The 26,130-nt window shown below is 41.5% G+C and overlaps 2 protein-coding genes across 2 annotated transcripts in view; one reads left to right on the top strand and one right to left on the bottom strand.

Annotated features, from left to right (window-relative positions):
* LOC133652312 (single-stranded DNA-binding protein 2) overlaps nucleotides 1–26,130 on the top strand; it is a 200,662-nt gene that overhangs the window by 151,615 nt on the left and 22,917 nt on the right. Inside the window, exon 5 of the mRNA XM_062050916.1 lies at nucleotides 17,239–17,328. Within this exon, the coding sequence (XP_061906900.1) occupies nucleotides 17,239–17,328 (90 nt within the window). The remainder of the gene's footprint in view (nucleotides 1–17,238; nucleotides 17,329–26,130) is intronic.
* LOC133652313 (uncharacterized) lies at nucleotides 21,679–22,998 on the bottom strand. Its single transcript, XM_062050918.1, has 3 exons — nucleotides 22,946–22,998; nucleotides 22,230–22,857; nucleotides 21,679–22,147 (listed from the first exon to the last, which is right to left on the bottom strand). Exons 1-3 carry the CDS (start codon nucleotides 22,959–22,961, stop codon nucleotides 21,877–21,879), a joined length of 915 nt encoding a protein of 304 aa, XP_061906902.1. The 5' UTR covers nucleotides 22,962–22,998; the 3' UTR covers nucleotides 21,679–21,876.

Here is a 26,130-nt window from a genome sequence, read left to right as displayed (position 1 = left end):
TTTGAATTAGGATTCTCATGATTAATCAAACTTTTGCATTTAGAGTAATCGTGATTAATCACATTTTGAAATTGGATTATTCATGATTAATCACACGTTTGAATTTAGAGGAATCATGATTAATCTGACTTTTGAATTTAGAGTAATCATGATTGATCACACTTATGAATTTGGATTAGTCATGATCAATCAAACGTTTGAATTTAAAGTAATCATGACTAATCATACTTGAGTTTGGATTCATCATGATTAAGCAAGCTTTTGAATCATGATCAGTCACACTTTTGAAACACTCATGATTAATTAAACATTTTAATTTAGAGTAATCATGAATAGTCACACTTTTGTGTTTAGATTAAGCATAATAAAGCGCACTTTTAGAATTGAATTAATTACAATCGCACATTTGAATTTGGATTAATTATCATTAATCACATATTTGAAATGTGGAATATTTCTTAAATGTTTCACTTGATTGTACGTTTGTACGTCATGTGTTTGCTGGTAACAGTTTTATCTAAAGTGCAGTTAGGGCGTATATTGAAGTGAAATTTACCAGTGAGCGCACCAGTCGTAGTCTCCTCACTTATCTTTGCACTGACGTATGCGTTGACCTGATTACTGACTAAAATACATTGCGTGATTAATCTGCATACATACAGTACAGGCCAAAAGTTTGGACACACCTTCTCACTCAATGACTTTTCTTTATTTTCATGACTATTTACATTGTAGATTGTCACTGAAGGCATCAAAACTATTAATGAACACATGTGGAGTTATGTACAAAAAAAGGTGAAATAACTGAAAACATGTTTTATATTATAGTTTCTTCAAAATAGCCACTCTTTACTCTGATTACTGCTTTGCACACTCTTGGTATTCTCTCGATGAGCTTCAAGAGGTAGTCACCTGAAATGGTTTTCACTTCACAGGTGTGCCTTCTCAGGGTTAATTAGTGGAATGTCTTGCTTTATCAATGGGGTTGGGACCATCAGCTGTGTTGTGAATGAGAAGGTGTGTCCAAACATTTGGCCTGTACTGTACATGATTAATGTGATCATTTGTTTGTGTCACATATTTATATTGTTATATTTGACAGCCCTAATGTTTACAATTAAAATGGTTGGAAATATTGTGAACTACATAGACAACCAAAATAAGCACACATGCCACATTTGTCCTATTTCAATCAATGAAATATTTAATCCACAGAGGACTGTTTTTTTTAGAATCATATTCAAATTTAAAGTGGGAAAAATATGATAACATATTTTTCTAATTTACTTATAATCGCTCCGTGGCACCTATGGCATCCATGTGCTTGTATGGACTCCCGGCAAGGTCAGGGTGTGCTCATGATGAGGCGGCGGATGGCCTGGTAACGTCCGGCGTGTGTTGCGTAAGATAAGGGAACTATACTGCTTGACTACAGTTCTTGAAATAAGTAAAAAGCTAAGAAGTGAGTTTGCAAAAAGACTGTGAAAAGTATCTGGTTACCACAGGAGACTGGGGAATATACCGTATGAATATTCTGTAATCCATTAATCATTTCCTCTCCGTTCTGTCTGTGCGTGTGTCGAACTTGTAGCATCTCCTCTTTGCATCCTACCGCCTCTCTTGCACAGGAAGTAGACTAATGGCATTTTAGAGGATGGAGAGAGCAGGAGAGAGGGAGGAGGGATGGAGTTCCTTCCTGTGTGGTGTGGTTGCAGATCTCTTATATTGCAGGCGGCCTTCAAACTATACTTTGTACAGCTCCTGTTTTATTTTTTTTACATCTATAATTTGTGTACAGTAATGGAAAATTAGGAAAATATACATGATGTACTTTCGAGTAAGTTTTGGCAACAATATAGATATTGTGGTTTTGAAAGAAAATATCTTCATTGGAAAAAATAATGAATAATTGTAAGTAGTATATGGAGGCACTTGGTAAGACCACTTGGCTACAAGAAGTATATAAAGTAAAAAAAAAAAAGTTAAAGTACCAATTGTCACCTGTTTACCCTCTGCATTTGACCCATCCCCTTGTTCACCCCCTGGGAGGTGAGGGGAGCAGCGGTGGTCGCGCTCCGGAATCATTTTGGGGATTTAACCCCCAATTCCAACCCTTGATGCTGAGTGCTAAGCAGGGAGGTAATAGGTACCATTTTTATAGTCTTTGGTATGACTCGGCCGGGGTTTGAACTCATGACGTACCGATCTCAGGGCGGACACTATAACCACAATCAGCTAGCTACTCAGGTTGGTCCTCCATTGCACTTGCGGGGAAATGCACAAACTGAATGGGAATATCTCAACTGATTGAGCCGTCAAAAGGAAGTTAAAGCTTACTTGTAGTGACACCATGAATTGAATTGAATTTACCATGAATTGATTAACGTTGAAACAAGTTGAAAAACGTATTCGGGTGTTACCATTTAGTGGTCAATTGTACGGAATATGTACTGTACTGTGCAATCTACTAATAAAAGTCTCAATCAATCAATCAAAAACACCTTTGTACCACTAGGGGACACATCCCTACACCCACAGGTTTGCTATGGGAACCTAGTAAAAAAAAAGCCTATAAGATAATGATCACAAAAGGGACTACAAACAAGGATGACTTAGGGGACTTCAGGTTAAAAATGGCACCCGTTACTTCATTGGTCACATGGTCTAAACCAGACCTGGGCAAATTAGACCCAGCCCGTTAAGATTTTCAATCCCCAAAACTGTTTTTAGATGTTTAAGATCGAAAATGTAGCCGCCATTATGATGTGCAGTGACGTTTTCAAATGACCGTAAGTCTTGAATTATACAAACTATTTCAATGGTTGGAATCCGCGCTTTTGCATGATATACTAGTTACTATGGTCATCTAATTAGTTACTATGGTAATCTAATTAGTTACTATGGTAATCTAAGTCACAGCAGCTCAGACGAGGCACCAAGCAGTGTGGGTGGGGAGTGTTTCCAAAGAGTGCCAGCCTGACATGCGTGTGTCAGGGACAGACGCGGAAGGAGATTTTTACAACAAAGTTCTAAAGCTTAGTGATGTATCTGATGTATCAGATAGTAGGTGTTATGTTTTTTTTACCCTTCGCGTTCATATTTCGCTATGTTTGTTGCATTTTTGTTGCGTTTGGCTTGATTGTAAAATATGTTGATCGAGAGTGGGTGTGACGTTTTATCATAGTTAATATTGTAAATCCATCCATCCATCCATCCATTTTCTACCGCTTGTCCCTTTTGAGGCCGTGGGGGGTGCTAGAGCCTATCTCAGCTTCATTCGGGTGGAAGGCGGGGTACACCCTGGACAAGTCGCCACCTCATCGCGATCCTACATTCTTTATTTTCATGTACATTGAGTAAAAAAATATGAAATTCCATTCCGTTTTTTAAGGCGGTCTGTCATAATGTTTTTAGCATTCAATCAGACATTATTGTGAGCTTTTTTTACTAGTGTTCCTAAAAATAGGTATTTTTTTCTCTAAATCTGGCCCCCCAAGGCAAAATAATTGTCCAGGCCTGGTCTAAACTACATCCCCCCTCTTGAGCGATGTCACCTCACAACAATCCCCATCCAATTGCTTGTCTTCTGTCACGTGACTTCTTCCCGGAAGTGAAAACAGGCGTTGGTCAACCAAGCCAAGATGGCAGTTGTACAGGAGGCAGCGCGCGAACTATCTGAGTACGAAAGAGGCTTAAATCTTCCTGCAAAAAGTGGATACGAGCAAAAAATCAAACTATACAATGGAATAAATCTCTATACTTTATCCCCCAAAAATCTGTTGAGTGATGTCAAGGGTTATACGTCGGTCGCGTTCCCAGACATATCAAACTATTGTGCTCCAGACGCCATCCTGGATGACAAAAGATATGGAAACTTGGAAAAGCATGGAGGTCTACAACTCCTTTGTGTGTGGCTGGGTCAAGGAAATTGGTATCAAGACTCTCCCGGATAAATATGCATAGTTTTTGTTCGGGTAAGGTTGCATTTCATGATTTATTTTTGCGTCTACTGCTATGTTTGTTGCTGATGCACGCGTCGTTTATGAGTAGGGTGTTTTTCCCAGTCTTTATCAAAATATGACTAGATGTCAACATTGTGTATGTGCTGGAAGTTTCATTTATGATTGTTGCCTTTGGTAAAAAACTTAACTCTTTTAGGTTCTGCTCGCATTTTCTTTCTTTGATTTAGACTCGGCGAGTTGCTGCTTTTCAAAACACTCATAGCAAACATGTGTTGCAAAAAAACAAATAATATCAAGATAATACTTCAGTGGGAAATAATAAACATTGAAAGTTGGGGGCTGGCTGTCCCCTGTTTCTCCAGTGCCTTGTCCTCTGCCGGGCGCGTCTGTCTATGGCTGCTGCTTGCCCTTCCAGGCGGCACGGTGGGCCAGGCTCTGGGGTTCCTGTCGCTGGCCGGCCTGGCTGCGTGGGGCCGTTGGTCCCTTGTTCCCTGGGCGCCACACCTGCTGTTTTGGGTTGGGCTTTCAAATATGTTGTACATACAAATACACATATATACTCCTATACACACAATTATTTATACATATATGCATACATACATACATACGCGCACACATAGGTACCAACGCTCCCACATACATACACAAATACAGTACATACTGTACATACACACTCAAAGCTCGTACATCCTCACGTCACACAGAAGACTCTTGAACGCATCATAATAATCCCCTCAATTCCCCCTCAAAAACGTAATAACTCGTTGGAATATAAAGACAATATAACATACATCCATAAACGTGGATGCATATGCAAAAGTGCAATATATTTATCTGTACAGTAATATATGTATTTATATCTGCACCTTATTGCTCTTTTATCCTGCACTACAACGAGCTAATGCAACAAAATGTTGTTCTTATCTGTACTGTAAAGTTCAAATTTGAATGACAATAAAATGAAGTCTAAGTCTAACATTCACTGTACAAACATACATATACACATACTGTACATATACAAACACATATGCATACATACAGTCACACATCAAACATATATTAACGTTGTTCCCCTAGGAGAAACTGGGTAAAACACGGCACACTGACAAACCTAATGTTACTATAACAATCTACAAGGTCAATACAGTTAGTTTCTCTTTCTTCTCCTCCATTTATCTGCTTTCTTTTGTATTTCAAGTTATCATTGCATATATGTATTGATGCATTTGAAACAATTGTATTGTTGATAATTGAGGTAATTATTGTTATTATTCATTATCAATAGTGCTATTTCAATTGGTATTTGTATTGCTCCATTTGTAGTGTAATAATGTTCATTGTCATTTCTGTGTTATTATTTGCTTCACTAATTGCTTCTCTGCTTTCACTTTTACTATCATATTTGTACATATCTTAATTGCTGATGATGTTCTGTCTTGTTCTTGTTGTTCTCTCTGTCTTATCCCCCTCTTGTCCCTGCAATTTTCCCCTCTGTCTTCCTTTAACAGTGCTTAACTTTGTTTTTTAGAAAAAACTGTCACTTTTTTGTTTTTCTGCTGTGACAATAGACTGATAAGTAGTGTTAGCATTGATGCATTTTGATTGACTGAATGTGTGATAAGACCATATTTGTATTCATTTAAAAACAGCCGGACTGCAAGAGAAACGAAGTATGGAGGAGAATTACAGGCGAGGAGGAAAAAAGGCTAAAACAGGGAGAGCGACGACAGGAGCATGTTTGAGATTCTTCTCACGCAGTGTCTCTCATAGTGTTGCTCCATCTCTAAAGCAGAATGGAAATGATTCCGCATTTTCACTCGCTCACACAGACGCGCACAGACACACAAAGAACGTGTTATACATACATACGAGCAAGGAACAAGTGTGGTAAACATAGGGGGCCTGATCTACTAAGATCCAAATAACAAGTGCTAAATAGCGCGTGGAAACTATACAATTGTGTGTACTATTAGTGGGTGTGTTGCAGGTGATCTCCTAAGATGTTTGGCACAATTGATAACAAGTGCAAAAGTGGTACACACCACTCTTTTTAAATGAGTTTTTTTGCGTGTGTACCAACTGTCACCATGGAGACACTCATTTCCCTCCACATTGATGTTGTCACGCTCTCCAATGTGTAGTGTTTTGCAATGTTGTTGAACATGCAGTAAATCAGTGTTTTTCAACCACTAGTGTGTCGTGAAATATTGTCTTGTGTGCCGTGGGAAATAATACAATTTAAACCTACCGTATTTTTCGGATTATAAGGCGCACTTAAAATCCTTTCATTTTCTCAAAAATCGACAGTGCGCCTTATAACCCGGTGCGCCTAATGTACGGAATAATTCTGGTTGTGCTTACCGACCGCAAAGCAATTTTATTTGGTACATGGTGCAATGATAAGTGTGACCAGTAGATGGTAGTCACACATTAGAGATATGTGTAGACTGCAATATGAGGCCAGTAAATACCACCAACATTTTAAATGTTCCATTGAGAATAAAGAACATGACACAAAACACTCACAAAAATCAGTCAAAATGTTTTTGTGTGACTTTGAAGCCGCACCGCTTGATGGATTGTCGGCCCATTACAGCTACCGTAGTCAGAGATACAAGTATTACTATGGTGTGTGTATACCGCCTCTAAAAAGTACCGGTTCTCTCCCCTGCCCTTTTTAACGGGCACACCGTCACATCGTGACGTTGCTGGTTTTACAAGCAGACGAGCATGTTCGGCAGCGCACAATCACGGAGTACTTACAAGCAGACACGGTGTGTGGATAGAAAAGGGAGAACGGACGCATTTTGGGTTAAAAACTGACGATAAAGGTGAAGTTATTACACTGAAACGCCCTCAGGAAGAGGTACTTTAAGACATGGCTCGCAAGCTAGCGGCTAACATCCATCCACAGTCAGCAGTGTTTTAGCTACTTCTAAATCACTAATCCTCGCCTCCATGGCGACAGATAAAGTAAGTTTCTTACAAGTATCATCCCTGCAGTACGAGGAATAGCTAAACATGTTTCACTACACACCGTAGGAGGATACAATAGCTCACCGGCGTCACCTGACATCCATGATACCAAGTACAGGAGCGTATCTAGTAGATACTACTATGATTACATCGCTATTTTTTAGCATCACAAAATATTTTTTTTCTTTTTTAAAAATGTATGTTTATAAACTCAGGAAATATACGTCCCTGGACACATGAGAACTTAAATTAGGACCAATGTATGATCCTGTAACTACTTGGTATCGGATCAATACCTAAATTTGTGGTATCATCCAAAACTAATGTAAAGCATTCAAACAACAGAAGAATAAGTGATTATTACATTTTAACAGAAGTGTAGATAGAAAATGTTAAAAGAGAAAATAACTAGGTATTAACAGTAAACGAACAAGTAGATTAATAATCAATTTTTACAGCTTGTCCTTTATAATCTTGTTGAGTTGAGTTTGAGTTTATTTCGAACATGCAAGCATACAACATGATACATCACAATTTCCAGTTTCCCTTTTCAACATGTTCGAAAAGGAGTAGGAAGAAGCAGAGCTTATTTAATCCTACCCCTTTTCTTTACATAACAGTTGCAAAACTTTTTGTTCACTTCCTGTTCACAATTTATTCACAATAAACTCCATAAGTAATCACAATAAAAATAAATAAATAAATAATAGTAAGAATTTAATAATAATAATTGGTGAAGTAAGTCATATTTCATATGATGAGATAAGTAAGATTACTTTAAGAATGAATGAATGGATGGATGAAATAAATTGAGAATGTTTGTCATGGTTCTTCTTCTTTGTACTTTGTAAACACTTTAAGTTTGAAGAGTTTCTTGAAGTGTATCATATTAGTACATTGTTTGATTGCTTTGCTTAATCCATTCCATAATTTAATTCCACATACTGATATACTGAAGGTCTTAAGTGTTGTACTATAATAATATTGACAAAATAATAGAATGAAAAATGACAAAATATAGTACTGCATACGTCAGCAGCTAAATTAGGAGCCTTTGTTTTCTTACTTACTAATTAAAAAAAGTTGTCTAGTATGTTCAGTAAATGCACAAAACTGCAATAAGAAACATATTTTTAATGTACCGTAAGATTTTTTGTTCAAATAAAGCCAATCATGCAATTTTTTGTGGTACCCCTTTATTTAGAAAAATATCGAAAAGTATCGAAATATTTAGTATTTAGTACCGGTACCAAAATATTGGTATCGGGACAACCCTACTTTATTATATCAATTCAGGCTACTGAGTTTCATTTTTAACATTTTCGGTTGGTGGTGTGACTCGAGTGAAATAAATGTGCCTTGGCTCAAAAAAGGTTGTAAAACACTGCAGTAAATGATATGTACCATCTTTTCGGTAATATAAAATTGCAATCTAGACAACAGGACCTATTTTCAGAGTGCTGAAGGTGCGCTCTGCAGGAGAACGCACAATCAGTATTTTCAACGGGCAAAAACTGTGATAATATAATAATAGTGAGTAATGACAATATATCTTGAAGATTGGAAAAATGAATGCTATTATTATAAGTCATTAGTCAGCTCAAAGATGGTTATGTTTATGTCTGACAGAAATACTGTATAAGCTTGGAATATCCTCTCCCTCCGTCTTCTGCAGTGATCGCCTCCTTCTGACTGCGGCAAAGCCAGTTTGCACGCACCTTTCAAACGTGCTAAATATAGACACAAAACAGCGGCCGCAGAAAAGTTTCAGGCTTGATGAATCACACTGCGAGTGCTAAATGATTATATTTGCATCTCCTCCTCCTAATATTGTGGGCGCTCTCATTATAAGCATATACTGTGTTCTGCATATACTGTACAGGAAGGCAGACACTCAATGGATTGCTCTATTTTGCTCATTTAAGAGACGCAATTATCCGCGCACGAGCTGATTAGATCAGCTTTGCCAGCCCTACCAAGTTTGCATGTGTTTTAATTCGGTAAACTGTTGCTCCCTCCAGTCGAACGTAGCAGAACAAATGTTCCTTTTAATGATGTTAAGCATGCCGTGAGAACTGTACAAAATACAAAACATGGTATTAAAATACAATACAACACAAGATAATTCTCATAGAGAACATAAAACATGTATTTACTACTCAAAAAACTTGATTTGAATTAAATCACAGTCAGAGTATTATTGCTTTTAGGTTACCTTATTGGCCGCGTTCACTAGAGGGGTAAATAAAGCTTTTTGGGTGGTTACATTGGCAACTTGAAAGGGACTTTGTTTTCCTGTGACACAGTGTAGCAGTGTGCATCAATCATTAACGTCCCACACCACAAGACGTACAGAGCGAACATTGTTTCCGTCATTGAATAAACCCACATACTGTATATTTACAAAGATATACAAAACCCAAAACCAGTGAAGTTGGCACGTTGTGTAAATCGTAAATAAAAACAGAATACAATGATTTGCAAATCCTTTTCAACCTATATTCAATTGAATAGACTGCAAAGACAAGATACTTAACGTTCGAACTGGTAAACGTTGTTATTTTTTGCAAATAGTTGCTCATTTGGAATTTGATGCCTGCAACTTGTTTCAAAAAAGCTGGCATAAATGGCAAAAAAGACTGAGAAAGTTGAGGAATTCTCATCAAACACATGTGTGGAACATCCCACAGGTGAACAGGCTAATTGGGAACAGGTGGGTGCCATGATTGGGTGTAAAAGCAGCTTCCAAATGAAATGCTCAGTCATTCACAAACAAGGACGGGGCGAGGGTCACCACTTTGTGAACAAATGCGTAAGCAAATTGTCGAACAGTTTATGAACAACATTTCTCAACGAGCTATTGCAAGGAATTCAGGGATTTCACCATCTACGGTCCGTAATATCATCAAAAGGTTCAAAGAATCTGGAGAAATCACTGCACGTATGCAACAAGGCTGAAAAGCAACATTAAATGACTGTGACCTTCGATCCCTCAGGCTGTACTGCATCAAAAAGCGACTTCAGTGTGTAAAGGATATCACAACATGAGCTCAGGAACACTTCAGAAAACCACTGTCAGTAACTACAGTTTGTCGCTACATCTTTAAGTGCAAGTTAAAACTGTACTATTGCAAAACGAAAGCCATTTATCAACAACACCCAGAAACGCAGCCGTTTTCACTGGGCCCGAGCTTATCTAAGATGGACTGATGCAAAGTGGAAAAGTGCTCTGTGGTCTGACGAGTCCACTTTTCAAATTGTTTTTGGAAACTGTGGACGTGGTGTCCTCCGGATCAAAGAGGAAAAGAACCATCCGGACTGTTTTAGGAGCAAAGTTCTAAAGCCAGCATCTGTGATGGTATGGGGGTGTATTAGTGCCCAAGGCATGGGTAACTTAAACATCTGTGAAGACACCATTAATGCTGAATGGTACATACAGGTTTTGGAGCAACATATGTTGCCATACAAGCAACATCTTTTTCATGGACGCCCCTGCTTATTTCAGCAAGACAATGCCAAACCACATTCTGCACGTGTTACAACAGCGTGGCTTCGTAGTGAAAGGGTGCGGGTACTAGACTGGCCTGCCTGTAGTCCAGACCTGTCTCCCATTGAAAATGTGTGGCGCATTATGAAGCCTAAAATACGACAGCGTAGACCCCCGGACTGTTGAACGACTTAAGCTGTACATCAAGCAAGAATGGGAAAGAATTCCACCTGAAAATCTTCAAAAATTGGTCCCCTCAGTTGTTGTTAAAAGGAAACGCCATGTAACAAAGTGGTAAAAATGTCCCTGTGCCAACTTTTTTACAACGTGTTGCTGCCTTTAAATTCTAAGTTAATGATTATTTGCAAAAAAAAAATAAGTTTCTCAGTTCGAACATTAAATATCTTGTCTTTGCAGTTCATTCAATTGAATATAAAGGATGAAAAAGATTTGCAAATCATTGTATTCTGTTTTTATTTATGATTTACACAACGTGCCAACTTCACTGGTTTTGGGTTTTGTACAAAAACAATATATAATGAATAGAATAATTTATACTCTTCACTAAATGTGTATATAACCACAACAGGTGTATATATATAATATATAGGAAATTACTTAAACTGTCTGTGTTGGCAACTAAACAAACCTTTAGTAGATCGTGCCCATGGTGTGTTATCTCATTAGGTATTGCAATGATTGCTGGGACATAACAGTGATGGGATTGGTGGAGTGTGTAGTGTGTTCTGTGCTTTCTGATTAGTTTTTACAGTGGTGTGCTGTTGTGTAATTGCACTACAGTGAAATGTCGAACAAATGTTTAGCGTTCTCTACAGGGAAGCACTATGTAGAGGGATCAGCCTCACCTCAAGTGGTTTCTATCAACCCGCCAAGTTTGTTTCAAAATGTGCACCAGATTGCTTCTGCCACCAAATGCAGTAGTAATGTAGAGACAGGACTAACAAGTCCATCAGTAGAATATAGAAGCATGTTTAGGGTAGCAAAGTATCGTCGCAGTGTTTGCAACACATGCCAATGCGGCCGGGTTAGATTAGTAAAGTGCACGATAGCAGGCTTAGTTTGATTGTGTTTTTACTCAGAGCCGTTTTGATGGGGTCAAATTATTGTACATTTATGGGATTTTTTAAATGATCTAGGGCAGGGGTCGGCAACTTTCACCATACAAAGAGCCATTTGAGCCCATTTCCCACCAAATAAAACCCACAGATAGCCGCAAACTCTGTGTGATCCCTAAAATGACTATAACACCACTTATAGTTTCACTACACTAATGAAATAGCATTTATGAAATCAAACGCAGCAGCAGTTCCGAAACTGCTCTTTTTCGGTCATCTCCAGCTGGGTATATTTTCGCAAATTCTGTGTGTTTGTTCTGGAAATGTCTTCAACATTTGATTTTTGTTGTTGTTTGCTATTTTCTCCCCACATAGTAAGCACACACATGAACCAACTTCGTCAACATACGTTTGTGACATACGTTTTGATCAACAAAATATTAAAATATGTTTTATTTTTATATTACAGTATCATAGAACTCTCCTAAATAACAACTAAATAAAATAGAATTCATTAAAATTAAATAGCCATTATTTATTTAAATTGTGTGTCAAAGGCAAGCCAAAAGGGAGCCGCAGGTTGCAGACCTCTGATCTCACTGGCACTCATCAAGGGCAGACGCTCCCCTTTCCTCTCCCTTATCTCTCCTGCTTGCTTCTTTGTCTTGTCTTGTCTTAACTTTCTTGTTGCCTCTTTTTGCACTGCTCTCCAAATCTAAACATTAGAACTAATTAACTGGCAGTTTGTTGGTGTAATCTTAAACGGGTTTGTGCTGAAAACAAAGTTGCGTTGTACTTATGCAATGACAATAAAAACCTACCTACCTACCTATAAATATGTCTGTGAAAGCTGGTACCATAGCTGATGTCGTGTTGCCCTTGTTTACACCCTAACGTACAGTGAGTCAACCTATGGATCAATGCAATCCATTGTGTGTCATTTGCTGTAACAATCACCTTCCGTGCAATTCTCAACACATTGAAAATTAATCCAATCTCTCGTCACCAACATAATCTTCTTTCTTCTCATATGTGTTCTTCTTCTGACACTCTTCTTTTAACTTTATTTTGTTTATGTTTAGATCCGTTTCTAAATGGGACAACGTGGTGGTTTTGCTTAAAAGATGTCTGTGCTGGTCTCTGGGGCAGGCAGACATTTTTGCTCGTTTTTGTTGTTATTCGTTTCTCTCTCTTCTTCCTTCATTTGAAGAGAAATGCTGCTTTGTCAGCAGGTCAGGTAGATATTTTTCTCCTTTAGCATCCCCCCAACACACACACACACACACACACACACACACACACACACACACACACACACACACACACACACACAAACAAACAAACAAAATGTGCGCACCGCCACACACTCGCACATAATCTCTGCTTTGTCCTCATTTTCCTCTCTCTCTCCCTTTTGCTCTCTCTCTGAGCATGAAGGCAAACTCAGCAGACCTCCAGGCTGCCGGAGTGCAGATGCATTCTGGGTAATCCAAGGTGCAAGAAACATGCAATGGCGAGTGGGGGGAGGCTTCCAAAGTTCCGCTCTTGAGGCTGATCTGTGTTACACAACACAAGTTGACTAATTTTGTGTCCACTGTTGTCCCAAAGCTATACGTTTGCATCAGCAAAATAGACACTGTGGACATAGATGGAAGACAAAAGGAAGAGCGGCGAGTGTCATCAGCTTGCTTTTATCTCAACTCTTTAAACCTTGCTTCTCTGTGACCTAAAAAGTCAGCCGGCGGAAACTTCAGAGAATCGGGCCCAATTTCACTATTGCACATCGCCTTCAGTGGGGGAGTGAAGGATCAGAGAAATAGTGTGGGCAGATACTTGAAAACAGATACAAGGCACCAAGCATGTTCCTCAACTCATCAGTATTGTCGTTTTCGGACTATAGAGCGCACCTAAATATAAGCCTAGGGTTGTCCCGAAACCAATATTTTGGTACCGGTACCGGTAACAAAATATTGGTATTGGTACCGGTACTATTCAATACTTTTCTAAATAAAGGGGACCACAAAAAATGGCATTATTGTCTTTATTTTAACAAAAAATCTTACGGTACATTAAACATATGTTTCTTATTGCAATAAAAGATGATTTAAATTTTAAATAAACGAAAAAAGATTTTGTGACACTAAAAAATATCGATGTAATCATAGCAGTGTCGAATAGATACGCTCCTGTATTTGGTATCATTACAGTGGATGTCAGGTGTAGATCCACCCATGGCGTTTGTTTACATTGTAACGCCGGTTTAGCTATTGTGTATTTGCGATGTGTTTATGTGTGTATATGTTTAGCATGTTTAGCTATTCCTCGTCCTGCAGGGATGATACTTGTAAGAAACTTACTTTATTTGTCGCCATGGAGGCGAGGATTAGTGATTTAGAAGAAGCTAAAACACTGCCGACTGCGAATGAACGTTAGCCGCTAGCTAGCTAGCCATGACTTAAAGCACCTCTTCCTGAGGGCGTTTCAGTGTTATAGCTTCACCTTTATCTTTAATTTTTAAACCAAAATGCATCCATTCTCCCTTTTCTGTCTACAAACTGTGTCTGCTTGTAAGAACTCCGTGATTGTGTGCTGTCGAACATGCCGTAAAACAAGCAATGTCACAACGTGACGACGACGCGCCATCATGCTCGTTAAAAAAAAGGGGCAGCATTTGATTCATTAGTATCGCGGTACTGTACTAGTACCGGTATACCGTACAACACTAGCTGCACCCATCTATTTTTGGGATTTATTTTGTACATTATTGGCCACACAAGTCCATACGCCGTAATGGTACATACTGAAACATTAAAGGCCTACTGAAACCCACTACTACCGACCATGCAGTCTGATAGTTTATATATCAATGATGAAATCTTAACATTGCAACACATGCCAATACGGCCGGGTTAGATTAGTAAAGTGTAATTTTAAATTTCCCGCGAAATATCCTGCTGAAAACGTTTCGGTATGATGACGTTTGCGCGTGACGTCACGGATTGTAGCGGACATTTTGGGACACCATTGTGGCCAGCTATTAAGTTGTCTGTTTTCATCGCAAAATTCCACAGTATTCTGGACATCTGTGTTGGTGAATCTTTTGCAATTTGTTTAATGAACAATGGAGATAGGAAAGAAGAAAGCTGTAGGTGGAAAGCGGTGTATTAGCGGCCGGCTGCAGCAACACAAACACGTAGCGGCTACGTCGTAGCCGGTGTTTCATTGTTTACATTCCCGAACGATGACAGTCAAGCTTTACCATTGGCCTGTGGGGAACTGGGACAACATAGACTCTTACCAGGAGGACTTTGAGTATGATACGCATGCTTGTGGAGATGGGACAACAGAGACTCTTACCAGGAGGACTTTGAGTTGGATACGCGCTACCGTGAGTATGCAGCTGCGGCTTCCGAACATTTGATCGCTTGCCCGTACGTGCGTGCCACTATGTGCATGTCACGTACGTAACTTTGGGGAAATATATGTGCTGTATGAACTTTGCGGAGGTGAACGGTACTTTGGACTGTGGGATTGAGTGTGTTGTGCCGGTGTTTGATTTGTATTGGCGGGTTATATGGACGGGAGGGGGGAGGTGTTTGTTATGCGGGATTAATTTGTGGCATATTAAATATAAGCCTGGTTGTGTTGTGGCTAATAGAGTATATATATGTCTTGTGTTTATTTACTGTTTTAGTCATTTCCAGCTGAATATCAGGTCCCACCCGCCTCTCACAGCATCTTCCCTATCTGAATCGCTTCCACTGCCCTCTAGTCCTTCACTCTCACTTTCCTCATCCACAAATCTTTCATTCTCGCTCAAATTAATGGGGAAATCGTCGCTTTCTCGGTCCGAATCGCTCTCGCTTCTTGTGGCCATGATTGTAAACAATGTGCAGATGTGAGGAGCTCCACAACCTGAGAGGTCACGCTACTTCCGGTACAGGCAAGGCTTTTTTATCTGCGACCAAAAGTTGCGAACTTTATCGTCGATGTTCTCTACTAAATCCTTTCAGCAAAAATATGGCAATATCGCGAAATGATCAAGTATGACACATAGAATGGATCTGCTATCCCCGTTTAAATAAGAAAATCTAATTTCAGTAGGCCTTTAAATATTTAAACAGGCGCAAATTTAGCAAAAGATTGTGCCTGGAACATGGCATACAATAGCCTACTGTAACAGTCATTGAGCGCCCTCTTTGTCCTTCCCCTATATCCGCGCATTTCGGGGCCCGGGACAGGCGGTGGATTCCTGTAGCGGGTCTATAGTCTTTGACTTTGGTGCTGCGCCGTCATTATTTTCCTGTGTTTTCTTCATGACGGGGGTGAGTCCATAACGCGATAAATGGATGAGTGAATGATTGTGTCAGCGCGTTTGATTTAATGCAGGGCCATTCAACAGGTGGGAAAAATACTGGCACGGGAATGACATCATACTGGCCCCCGAGTTCAGTTTAAAATTTGGGGTACAAATATGTTAGCAGCAAATTCCTAAAAACACAGGAGTGCTCCTGTTGTATAGAGGAACTTGGACCACTGTAAACACACTGGCAGATCCCTGCATTGACATTTTAACCTTTCTAGCAATACTGAGGTCTAAACTTGTGATTTACCTAACTGAAGCGTTCCTCAAGGCACCACTTTAAGTCCTTTCTTTTTTGGTGGTTACACATTTTTTTGTTATTTGATTTTAGTAACCAAGGTTTTGCTGTAGCGTGTTTACTTTAGCAGTCAGCAGTCATTTGTTCAACTTCTTTAGTTATACTAGTGGTGTTCCTCAAGGTACCATTATAGGTCCTCATCATTTTGACTATTGGACTGGTGGCCTGCAAATTCAGTTAAAAAAACTTGTGAGAGAGTCTTATTTTTGCAGCAGATTCTTTAAAAAAGGGAGAGCTGTCATAGAGATGATCTTTGACGAGCTTTTTTGCAGAGTGCTCCTGTGATTATGACAAAATGGTTAGACCAAAATCAAACAGCTGCTGTAGAGGACGCTGGTTCTCTGGAATATACAAAATAAAACTAATAATAAGAAGTGTGCCCTACGGTCCTGGAAATGTGGCCCCCATAACAATAGTGCTGATTTAAATGGTAAATGGGTTATATGCTTTTCTACCTTCAAGGTACTCAAAGCGCTTTGACACCATTTCCACATTCACCCATTCACACACACATTCACACACTGATGTTGGGAGCTGCCATGCAAGGCCCTAACCACGACCCATCAGGAGCAAGGGTGAAGTGTCTTGCTCAAGGACACAACAGACATGACAAGGTTGGTAGAAGGTGGGGATTGAACCAGGAGCCCTCAGGTTGCTGGCACGGCCACTCTCCCAACTGCGCCATGCCAAATACTACTATTTAACAACAACAACAATTTAATGGGTCCACTGTGACCTGTTCGGCAATTTTATTGAGCTGATGTGACAAGGCTAAATTTATCGGTGCCTTGTGAATCTCGTGAACCCAGGGGATCAAAGTGTGGGAAAAAATTAGCAGCTTATAGTCTGGAAATTACGGTACATGTTTAGGTTTTATCTTAAGGTGACAGCTGACTAGGATTGATCAGTAGTGGTACAATAATGTGGCAAACTCCTGCAAAACATCAACAAATAAACCAAATAAATGTGTCCAACATGGCAGAAAGAAAACCTAACTCACTGGGACAGAGACCAGGAGATTGTTTCTTTTCCTGTCTGATGTTTCATAGGTGATATGTGTTACTCTCTTCCTCCAGAGTGCAGCGGCAGCCCCCAGCCCCGTGCTTGGGAGCCTCCCCCCAGGAGAGGGCATGCCAGTGGGTCCGGTCCCTCCAGGATTTTTCCAGGTGAGCGTACAGTGTAAACATTTAGCAGAGCCACGTGAGGGCGCCAGTTGTGCATTGATTTGCTGTCTGGATCAGTCCAACCTGGATACTGGCATCCGACAGGCAGATCGATATCCTTCATTGGCCTTTCTCCAGTCCAAGCTTTCAGAAAGTCACTGTCGAGTTTTCCATCTCCTTTAGAAAAGCTGATGAAAAGCTTTCTGTCAATAACCGGCAAGTACATATTGTCACACAGATTTAGATGTATTTGCATTTTTGTGTGTGTTGGTTAAATCTGTGTTACAGCACACAATGACAATTAAAGGCTTACTTGTAATCCAAATAGATGTAAATTTGAGTTTGCACATATAAACTCACCTGATTAGTACAGGGGTTCTTAACCTTTTTGACCTGGGGGTCCAACTTTCGCACTACAGATATTAAATCAAATATTAACACTGAATTAGTCATCTTACTCTTGATTTTACACACATTCAATAATAATTTCTAACCTACTTACAGTTTAACAGGATAAACATTGTCAAATGATATGAATGAGTTCTAGCTAAGTTAATAATAAATAATATATATGTTCTTTAAATAAACTGTCAAGAACATTTCAGTACTAAAGAAAATACAGTTTCACTATTTTAGTTTTCATTTTTGCGCTTTAGAAACTACTCTGACTTTAGCGCCAGACTTTTTTTGTTTGTTTTATACAGAGCCGTCTATAGAGAGAGTATGGCCAACTCGGTTTTAAAGTTTGTAGCAAACATGTCGCCCCGTCGTCGCGTGAAGGGCATTTGACCGTTTAGAGCAGGGGTGCCCACACTTTTTCTGCAGGTGAGCTACTTTTCAATTGACCAAGTCGAGGGGATCTACCTCATTCATATATATAAATTATATCTACGTTTGTATTTATTTATAAAAGAGACATTTTTGTTAACAAGCTAAAGGTGTTTAATGATAATACAAGCATGTTTAACACATATAGATTCCTTTCTTTCATGAAGACAAGAATATAAGTTCGTGTATCACCTGATTCTGATGACTTGCATTGATTGGAATCAGACAGTAGTGATGATAATGTCCACATTTTCAAATGGAGGAGAATAAAAGTCCTCCTTTTTGTCCAATACCACATGAAAGTGGTTGGATTTTGGCATCTTATTTGTCCAGCCTCCATACTCGTTTGTATTCACTTTACAAGAAATACATTGACAGCAAACTCCGTAGCTTGCTTGCTTGTGCACGCCAGTTTTCTGAGACTCTTATTTTGGTAGCACAGGCAGGACGAAGCAGCGCTTTTATTGTGAAGACAGGAACTGTGCAGTCAGTCTTTAGAGTTTTGACGGCAGGTACGGCGCGAGAGTCTGTTGAAATAAAAAGTGTTTCTCGCCTTCCTGTCGGTCATTTTTTCTTAATAATGATCTCACAGCAGCCAGTGTCATCTCACAAGACCCTCGGGTGACGTGAATGTCAATCAAGTGACGAAAGTGACGTCTTGGGGAAGATTGATGATCGTTAATTTTAGGTCTCATTTTCTAATGCCTGGCTAGCGATGGACTGACACACCCTCCGCAATTGACCGGTAGCTCGTGATCGACGTAATGAGAGTATGGCCAGAGGATCTTCTAAATAATTGTTCAAAAGCCCTTCACGTGACTATGGGCGCCATGTTTGCTACCGACTTTGAAATCAGGTTGGCCATAGAATCTCTGGTTTGATACTGTCATTACTGCCACAAGTGGTGGAAAAGTGTATTACAACGGAGTACCGATGCAGCTGAGAAACAGGTATTTTTTGGCGGCCCTCTAGGGCATGCTCGGGGCCCAATTATGGTTAAGAAACACTGGATTAGTAGACCTGTTAGTTCGCCCCGATTCTTAATTCTTCATCTTATCAGGGAGTCTGCAGTGGCAGAGCCTGACCACCTAAGAGTTGACAGAGAAACAGCACCTCTATCAGGTCCAACATCAGAAAGAAAGGACAAAAAAATCCTGCAAACACACTTATCTTCTCAGAAGCTGTTAATGCTGCAAAAAGAAGGCTGATTTCCATCTTGTCTTCCTTTTTCATAGGTAATGGTCAAGTCATCATACATGTTTTTTAAATCAAACTAATACCTGCACATGTACTTCCTAAACATGTTGTATTAGTCATTCATTACTAAATAAGTACTTTTTCTCACATCATTCTTCATAGTTCAGAGCATGCATAAGCATAAGGAATGCAGTACAGAGCTCCAAACCAATACAAGAACTTGGTTGCTCTCTAGTGGTTGCATTGTTAGCTGCGTCTCAAAACTAATTTGCAGTGCTGTTTTTACACTTGACATAGGTTCCAAAGTGGGGTGTGCCAATTATCAAAGGGGTTATGTGAATACAATTAATTAAAAAAAAACAGTGTAATGACATCGCTGTCTGAACGTTCACTGTTAAAGCGCTCCAATGTGCCATGTAAACACAGATCTTATTGTTCTTGCACAGACAAAGGTGCTCCAAATTGGTCTGTGTGTTAAATGAATACATGAGGTTTGTATGATTATGTTGTTCATTAGGAGTGTTTCATCTTAAAGATTTCATTTATATTGCGAGTGAAATCTGCCGGTGGTCTTACAAGGTGCTCTGACTAATAACTGGTGCATTTTCAGAGCTGGTAGAGCCTGTAGTTTGATTATTGACTGGATTTACTGACAAGTAAATGTGAACTTCCCAATGTTTATCACACAAGCCAGAGAAATCACGCACTACTGCTGAATAAATTAATAAATACCATATTAATTATTAATGATAAACTGTGATAAAACTCTAAACAGTTAGTATTACCGTTTCATATAAGATAATTACAATGAAAAACAAAACAATAGTAATAAACCAGTATATACGAGTATATCTATATAGCAAAACAGCCCAAACAGTGAAGTGCTAGGTGTGATTAACTTAGGTGTGTTGTTAGTTACAGGAGCGCTCTGCTGTTTTTAAGGCCATTCCGCAAAAAAGCTAGTCAAAGATCACCTCTATGACAGCACTCTCCAGTGTTTTTCAGAATCTGCTGCAAATATCTAAGTCTTGCGCAAGTTTTTTTGAACTGAACTTACAGGCCACCGTATAAATAGTCAGGATGATGTAAAAAGAGAGGACCTATAATGGAACCTGAAAGAAACACCACTAGTATAACTAAAGAAGTTGAAGTAAAATTGCTACGGCAACGGCAACACCTTAATTACATAAATCACATTACGGAGGGAAAAGGAGAGAGCTTGTGGAACTCCTCAGTTATGTACATCACAAGTTTGGACCCTAGTGTTCTATGTTTGCTGTATATATATATATATATATATATATATATATATATATATATATATATATATATATATATATATATATATATATATATATACAAACCCCGTTTCCATATAGATAGATAGATAGTACTTTATTGATTCCTTCAGGAGAGTTATATATGAGTTGGGAAATTGTGTTAGATGTAAATATAAATGGAATACGATGATTTGCAAATCATTTTCAACCCATATTTGTCAGGGCTTGGTAAAAGGATTGGACTCAGATGCAGAGTAGGGAACTTGACAGGCTATTATTTTGGCAGCTTCCTTTCACCTCCAAAGTCAAGGAATACAATACTATAATTAACCAAAAAACTACTCGATGAAAAAGGTTCCAAAAAATAGGAACAACTGAAAATCACTCCGAACGGAGGAAAACACAAAACCATAGACGAACTAATAATTGGCGCAGTAAATGCTATAAAATGTATAAACAAAAAACGCTCCAACTGTTATGGTTTACTAGGGGAGGTGACGGCGACAGACACTAGATGGCAGTGTGAACAATGATTTATTATATATATTAACTATATATATATATATATATATAATAATCAAACTATACAAATAAACAATAGAGTGGAGTGTGAACTAGATCCAAAAGTGTATGTGGTGTTAGGCTATGTGTGTAGTTAGCTGAAGTGTGTGTTACCAAGTGTTGAACGAGAGATGAGGAAGTCCAGGGGAAGAGGGGAATCCGTGTCCAAGCGGGAGGTCGAGATCCAAGGGGGCAGTCCGAGAAGCAGGGGAACGACGAGGAATGACGAGACACACAGCAACGTCAAAACACGGGAACGGAGGTCTGCGGTAGGATGACACGACAATGAAACACGGAAGGGAAAACACTGAGAGAGCAAGATACATAAAGCAGGAGATGATCGCTTACTGTACAGTAGACTATATTCCGGCGGCGGCATGCCAGGTTGTCCACGCTTATGAAGGCAGCTACTTCATTAACGGCAGGTGTGCTGATAGAGGATTGCCGCCAGCTGTGGAGGTGCGTGGCCGCGGTCTGCGCGGCGCGTGTGGGGGCGTGTCCTGCGGTGCTTGCAGCGCGCAAGGTTGAGGGCGCATTCCAATGCGCCCCGGCCGTGACACCAACGGGAGGAATAAACAACAGCTCTGAACAATTCTACACTATCTTATTTAATAAAGTTTAACAAAAATAGTCACTCAAAAATTGAGGAATTTAACTAATAACTTACCACTTCGGCTGAATAAAGTCAATAACAAAAAATCACTCTGCTGAGGAGGAAAAAGGAAAACTCAAAATAGCCACGAAGGGATTCAAGAACATGGAACATAGACTGGATACAAGGCAAGGCATGGACATGGACGTAGACGCTGGAAAGTACGAATGAACGAAACAATCTGGCACAGAACAAACGGAGGAATGGGCTTATAAGACACATGAGGGTAATAGGGAACAGGTGGAAACAATCAGGGAACAGGGATGACGTCAGACTGATGACACAAAAAGGAAGGGCAAGTGACCTGAAACGAGAGGAGAGTTACTTTTCAAAATAAAACATGAAAATCACAAGACATAAAAAAACCAAGACAAGACATCCCTCACCGCGGTGTGACAGTACCCCTCCCTCTAGGGCCGACTCCTGACGGCCCAGATTGTCCAGGATGGTCTCTATGAAAGTCCTCAATGAGGGTGGAGTCCATGATATGCCGAGAAGGCACCCACTGTCTCTCCTCCGGTCCGTAACCTTCCCAGTCCACTAGGTACTGTCTGCCCCGGCCCCGGCTACGAACTGCCAATAACTTCTTCACCTTGTAGACAGGGCCGCCTTCTATCATCTCGGGTGGTGGAGGGGACGTGGTGGCCGGAACCAGCGGGCTTTCTTTGACTGGCTTCACTTTACTGACGTGGAAGGTTGGGTGTACACGCAGGGACCGAGGCAGACGGAGTCGTACTGCTGAGGGTCCGATGACTCTGGTGATGGAGTACGGACCTACGAACCGTGGTGCCAACTTCTTGGAAGGAACTTTGAGCCGCATGTCCTTGGCTGAGAGCCATACTCTCTGCCCTGGCCGATATGCAGGAGCGGGTTTCCTCTTGCGATCCGCTGCCTTCTTCATCCGATCTCCTTGTCGGATCAGCACCTGACGAGCTGCTGCCCAAATGCGTCTGCAGCGTTGGACCATGGCATGTGCAGAGGGGACCGACACCTCCGGCTCATTGTCTGGAAAGACTGGAGGTTGGAAACCATACGCACATTTAAACGGAGAGAAACCTGTGGCAGATGTAGGTAACGAATTGTGAGAATACTCGACCCAGACCAGGTGTTTGCTCCATGTAGAGGGCTTTTGGGACACCAGGCACCGGAGACTGGTTTCCAGTTGCTGGTTGAGGCGTTCGGTCTGGCCGTTGGCCTCCGGGTGATAGCCTGAGGTCAGGCTGGACTTAGCTCCGATGAGCCTGCAGAAATCCCTCCAAAACCGTGACACGAACTGGGGCCCCTGGTCGGAAACAATGTCATTAGGGAAGCCGTGGATCTTGAATACATTGTTCATCATGATTTCTGCCGTTTACTTGGCAGAGGGCAATTTAGGCAAGGCAATGAATCTCACCATTTTGGTGAAACGGTCCACAACTGTGAGGATAGTGGTGTTACCTTGAGAGACCGGGAGCCCCGTGACGAAGTCCATTGAGATGTCGGACCACGGTCTGGAGGGAATGGGTAGGGGCTGCAATAGGCCCATACGGGATCCAGAGGACGTCTTGTTACGAGCGCAGACCGAACATGCCTCCACGTACTCCCGTACCTCCGGTTCCATGGATGGCCACCAAAATCGCCGGGAGATAGCGAACATCGTTCTCCGAACTCCCGGGTGGCATGAAAGCAGGGAGCTGTGAGCCCAGTGGATCACCTGTGGGCGCAACCCAACCGGGACAAACAAGCGATTATCTGGGCACCCACTAGGTGGCGGGGCTCCACCATTGGCCTGCTTCATCTCATCTTCTATTTGCCAGGTGACCACTCCAACCACACGGGTAAGTGGAAGGATAGTTTCTGGTTCCTTGGCAACAGGCTCGGGGTCGAACAGTCGAGACAGGACGTCTGGCTTGACGTTTCGGGACCCCGGCCTGTAAGAGAGAGAAAAAGAGAAGCGGTTGAAAAAGAGCGCCCACCTGGCCTGGCGAGAATTGAGTCTTTTAGCCTTTTTTATATACTCAAGATTTTTATGGTCAGTCCAGACAATGAACGGGAGACTGGCCCCCTCTAGCCAGTGCCTCCACTCCTCCAGAGAGAGTTTGACCGCCAACAACTCACGGTTACCGACGTCATAATTCCTCTCAGCTTTGGATAGGCGTCTTGACAGGAAGGCGCAGGGATGCATTTTCCCATCCTTCTCCGAGCGTTGGGAGAGGACGGCTCCGATTCCTTCGTTGGAGGCATCCACCTCTACCACAAACTGGCGTTGGGGATCTGGCATGGTGAGGATAGGAGCTGAAGTGAAGCGAAGCTTGAGGTTCTGGAACGCCTTTTCAGCCTCTGGAGACCACCGGAACTGCACCTGGGTGGAAGTGAGAGCATGGAGAGGGGCAGCTATAGTGCTAAAACCTCTAATAAATCGCCTATAAAAATGAGCAAACCCCAAGAACTGTTGAACCTTCTTCCAGCTATCAGGAGTAGGCCAGTCGGCTACGGCGCTAACTTTAGCCGGGTCCATTTTAACTCCTCCAGGGGCTACGATAAAGCCCAAGAAGGAGATAGTGTTGGCATGAAACTCACTCTTTTCAGCTTTGACAAATAGCTGGTTCTCCAGTAGCCTTTTTAGGACCTTGGTCACGTGGACCTTGTGAGTATCAATGTCTGGAGAATAAATTAAAATGTCATCAAGGTAAACATATACAAAATGGTCTAGGAAGTCTCTTAGCACATCATTTATCATGGCTTGAAATACAGTAGGAGCATTGGTGAGTCCAAATGGCATGACTAAATACTCATAGTGTCCACTGGGAGTGTTAAAACCAGTCTTCCACTCATCCCCCTCCCTTATACGGATGAGATGATAGGCGTTACGAAGGTCAAGTTTTGTAAATACCTTGGCTTGCTGGAGTTGGTCAAACACAGAGTTCATGAGAGGGAGGGTGTACCGGTTCTTTATGGTGATGTCGTTCAGTGGGCTGTAGTCGATGCAGGGTCTCAGGGTTCCATCCTTTTTGTCCACGAAGAAGAATCCGGCACCTGCCGGTGATGAGGAGCGGCGAATCAGTCCCGTTTTTAATGAGGTGGTGAGGTACTCTTTCATGGCCGCCCTCTCAGGTCCGGAAACAGAGTACAAGCGTCCTTTGGGGATGGTGGATCCTGGGACCAAATCAATGGCGCAGTCGTACGGGCGGTGAGGAGGGAGCGACATGGCCTTAGTCCTGCTGAAAACATCTCGTATCTGGTGGTAGCATGGAGGGACCGAGTTCAGGTCCGGGTACTCTGATTCTGTGGTGGGGTTCGTAGAAAACAAATTAAGTTGTGCTGCATCCTTATTTTGTGTAGCACTGGTGACACATTCATTGACACAGTCCTTCCCCCATGCCTTAATTTCACCCGACCTCCAGTCTATATGGGGGTTGTGGTGAAAAAGCCAAGGTTGTCCCAAAATCATAGTGTGCGAGGAACTTTTGAACAGATACAGGCGAATCTTTTCTTCATGGTTATTTATGCGCATGCGTATGGGTTCTGTGGTGTGTGTGATAAGAAAAAGTTCCTTTCCATCTAGGGCTTTGGCTCTAACGGGTCGGGCTAATGGCTCAGACTTAATACCCAATTTAGCAGCCAGACCCCAGTCCATTAAACTCTCATCTGCCCCCGAGTCAATAAGTACCCCAATGTCTGTGATAGTGTGATGTTTTACCTGCACTTTAGTAAGAGTGCGCGTAATGGGGGTAGAAGCTGAGAGTTGACTCACTCCTATGGGTCGCTTAACTGGACAGGTGGCGACGAGGTGACCCGCCTCTCCGCAGTAAAAACACCTTCCTTCAATCTGTCGTCTCTGTCGTTCCTCCTGCGACAGCCGCGCTCTTCCCAGCTGCATGGGATCCTCACCTTCCTCCACGGAAGGGTGATGACTCGGCTCGGGTGAAGCGTGGTGGAAGGCTGGTCCGTGCTGCGTCTGAGTGTATGTGGCCCCTCCCGTAGAAGTGGTCCGTGCGCTCCGATGTCGTCTGAGCTGAGTGAGCCTGTTGTCGGTGCGAATGGCGAGCGCGATAAGCTCGTCCAAACCGGCAGGTAAATCCAACGGGACGAGAAAGTCCTGAATCGGTGCGGCCAGCCCTTTCAAAAATACGTCATAGAGGGCTGTGGAGTTCCAACCGCTCTCCGCCGAGAGCGTGCGGAACCGGATGGCGTAGTTGCATACCGAGTCTCGGCCTTGCCTTAGTCTGCTCAGTTCTTGTGCTTTCTCCTGGTTGTCGGTGACTGGATCAAAAGTCATTCGTAGGGCCGCTTGGAATTCCGTGAGCG

This window comes from Entelurus aequoreus, linkage group LG06, assembly GCF_033978785.1.
Source record: "Entelurus aequoreus isolate RoL-2023_Sb linkage group LG06, RoL_Eaeq_v1.1, whole genome shotgun sequence".
Taxonomy (NCBI): Eukaryota; Metazoa; Chordata; class Actinopteri; order Syngnathiformes; family Syngnathidae; genus Entelurus; species Entelurus aequoreus.
The sequence above is the reverse complement of the archived record's forward strand: the minus strand, read 5'-3'. Positions and strand labels throughout refer to the sequence as shown.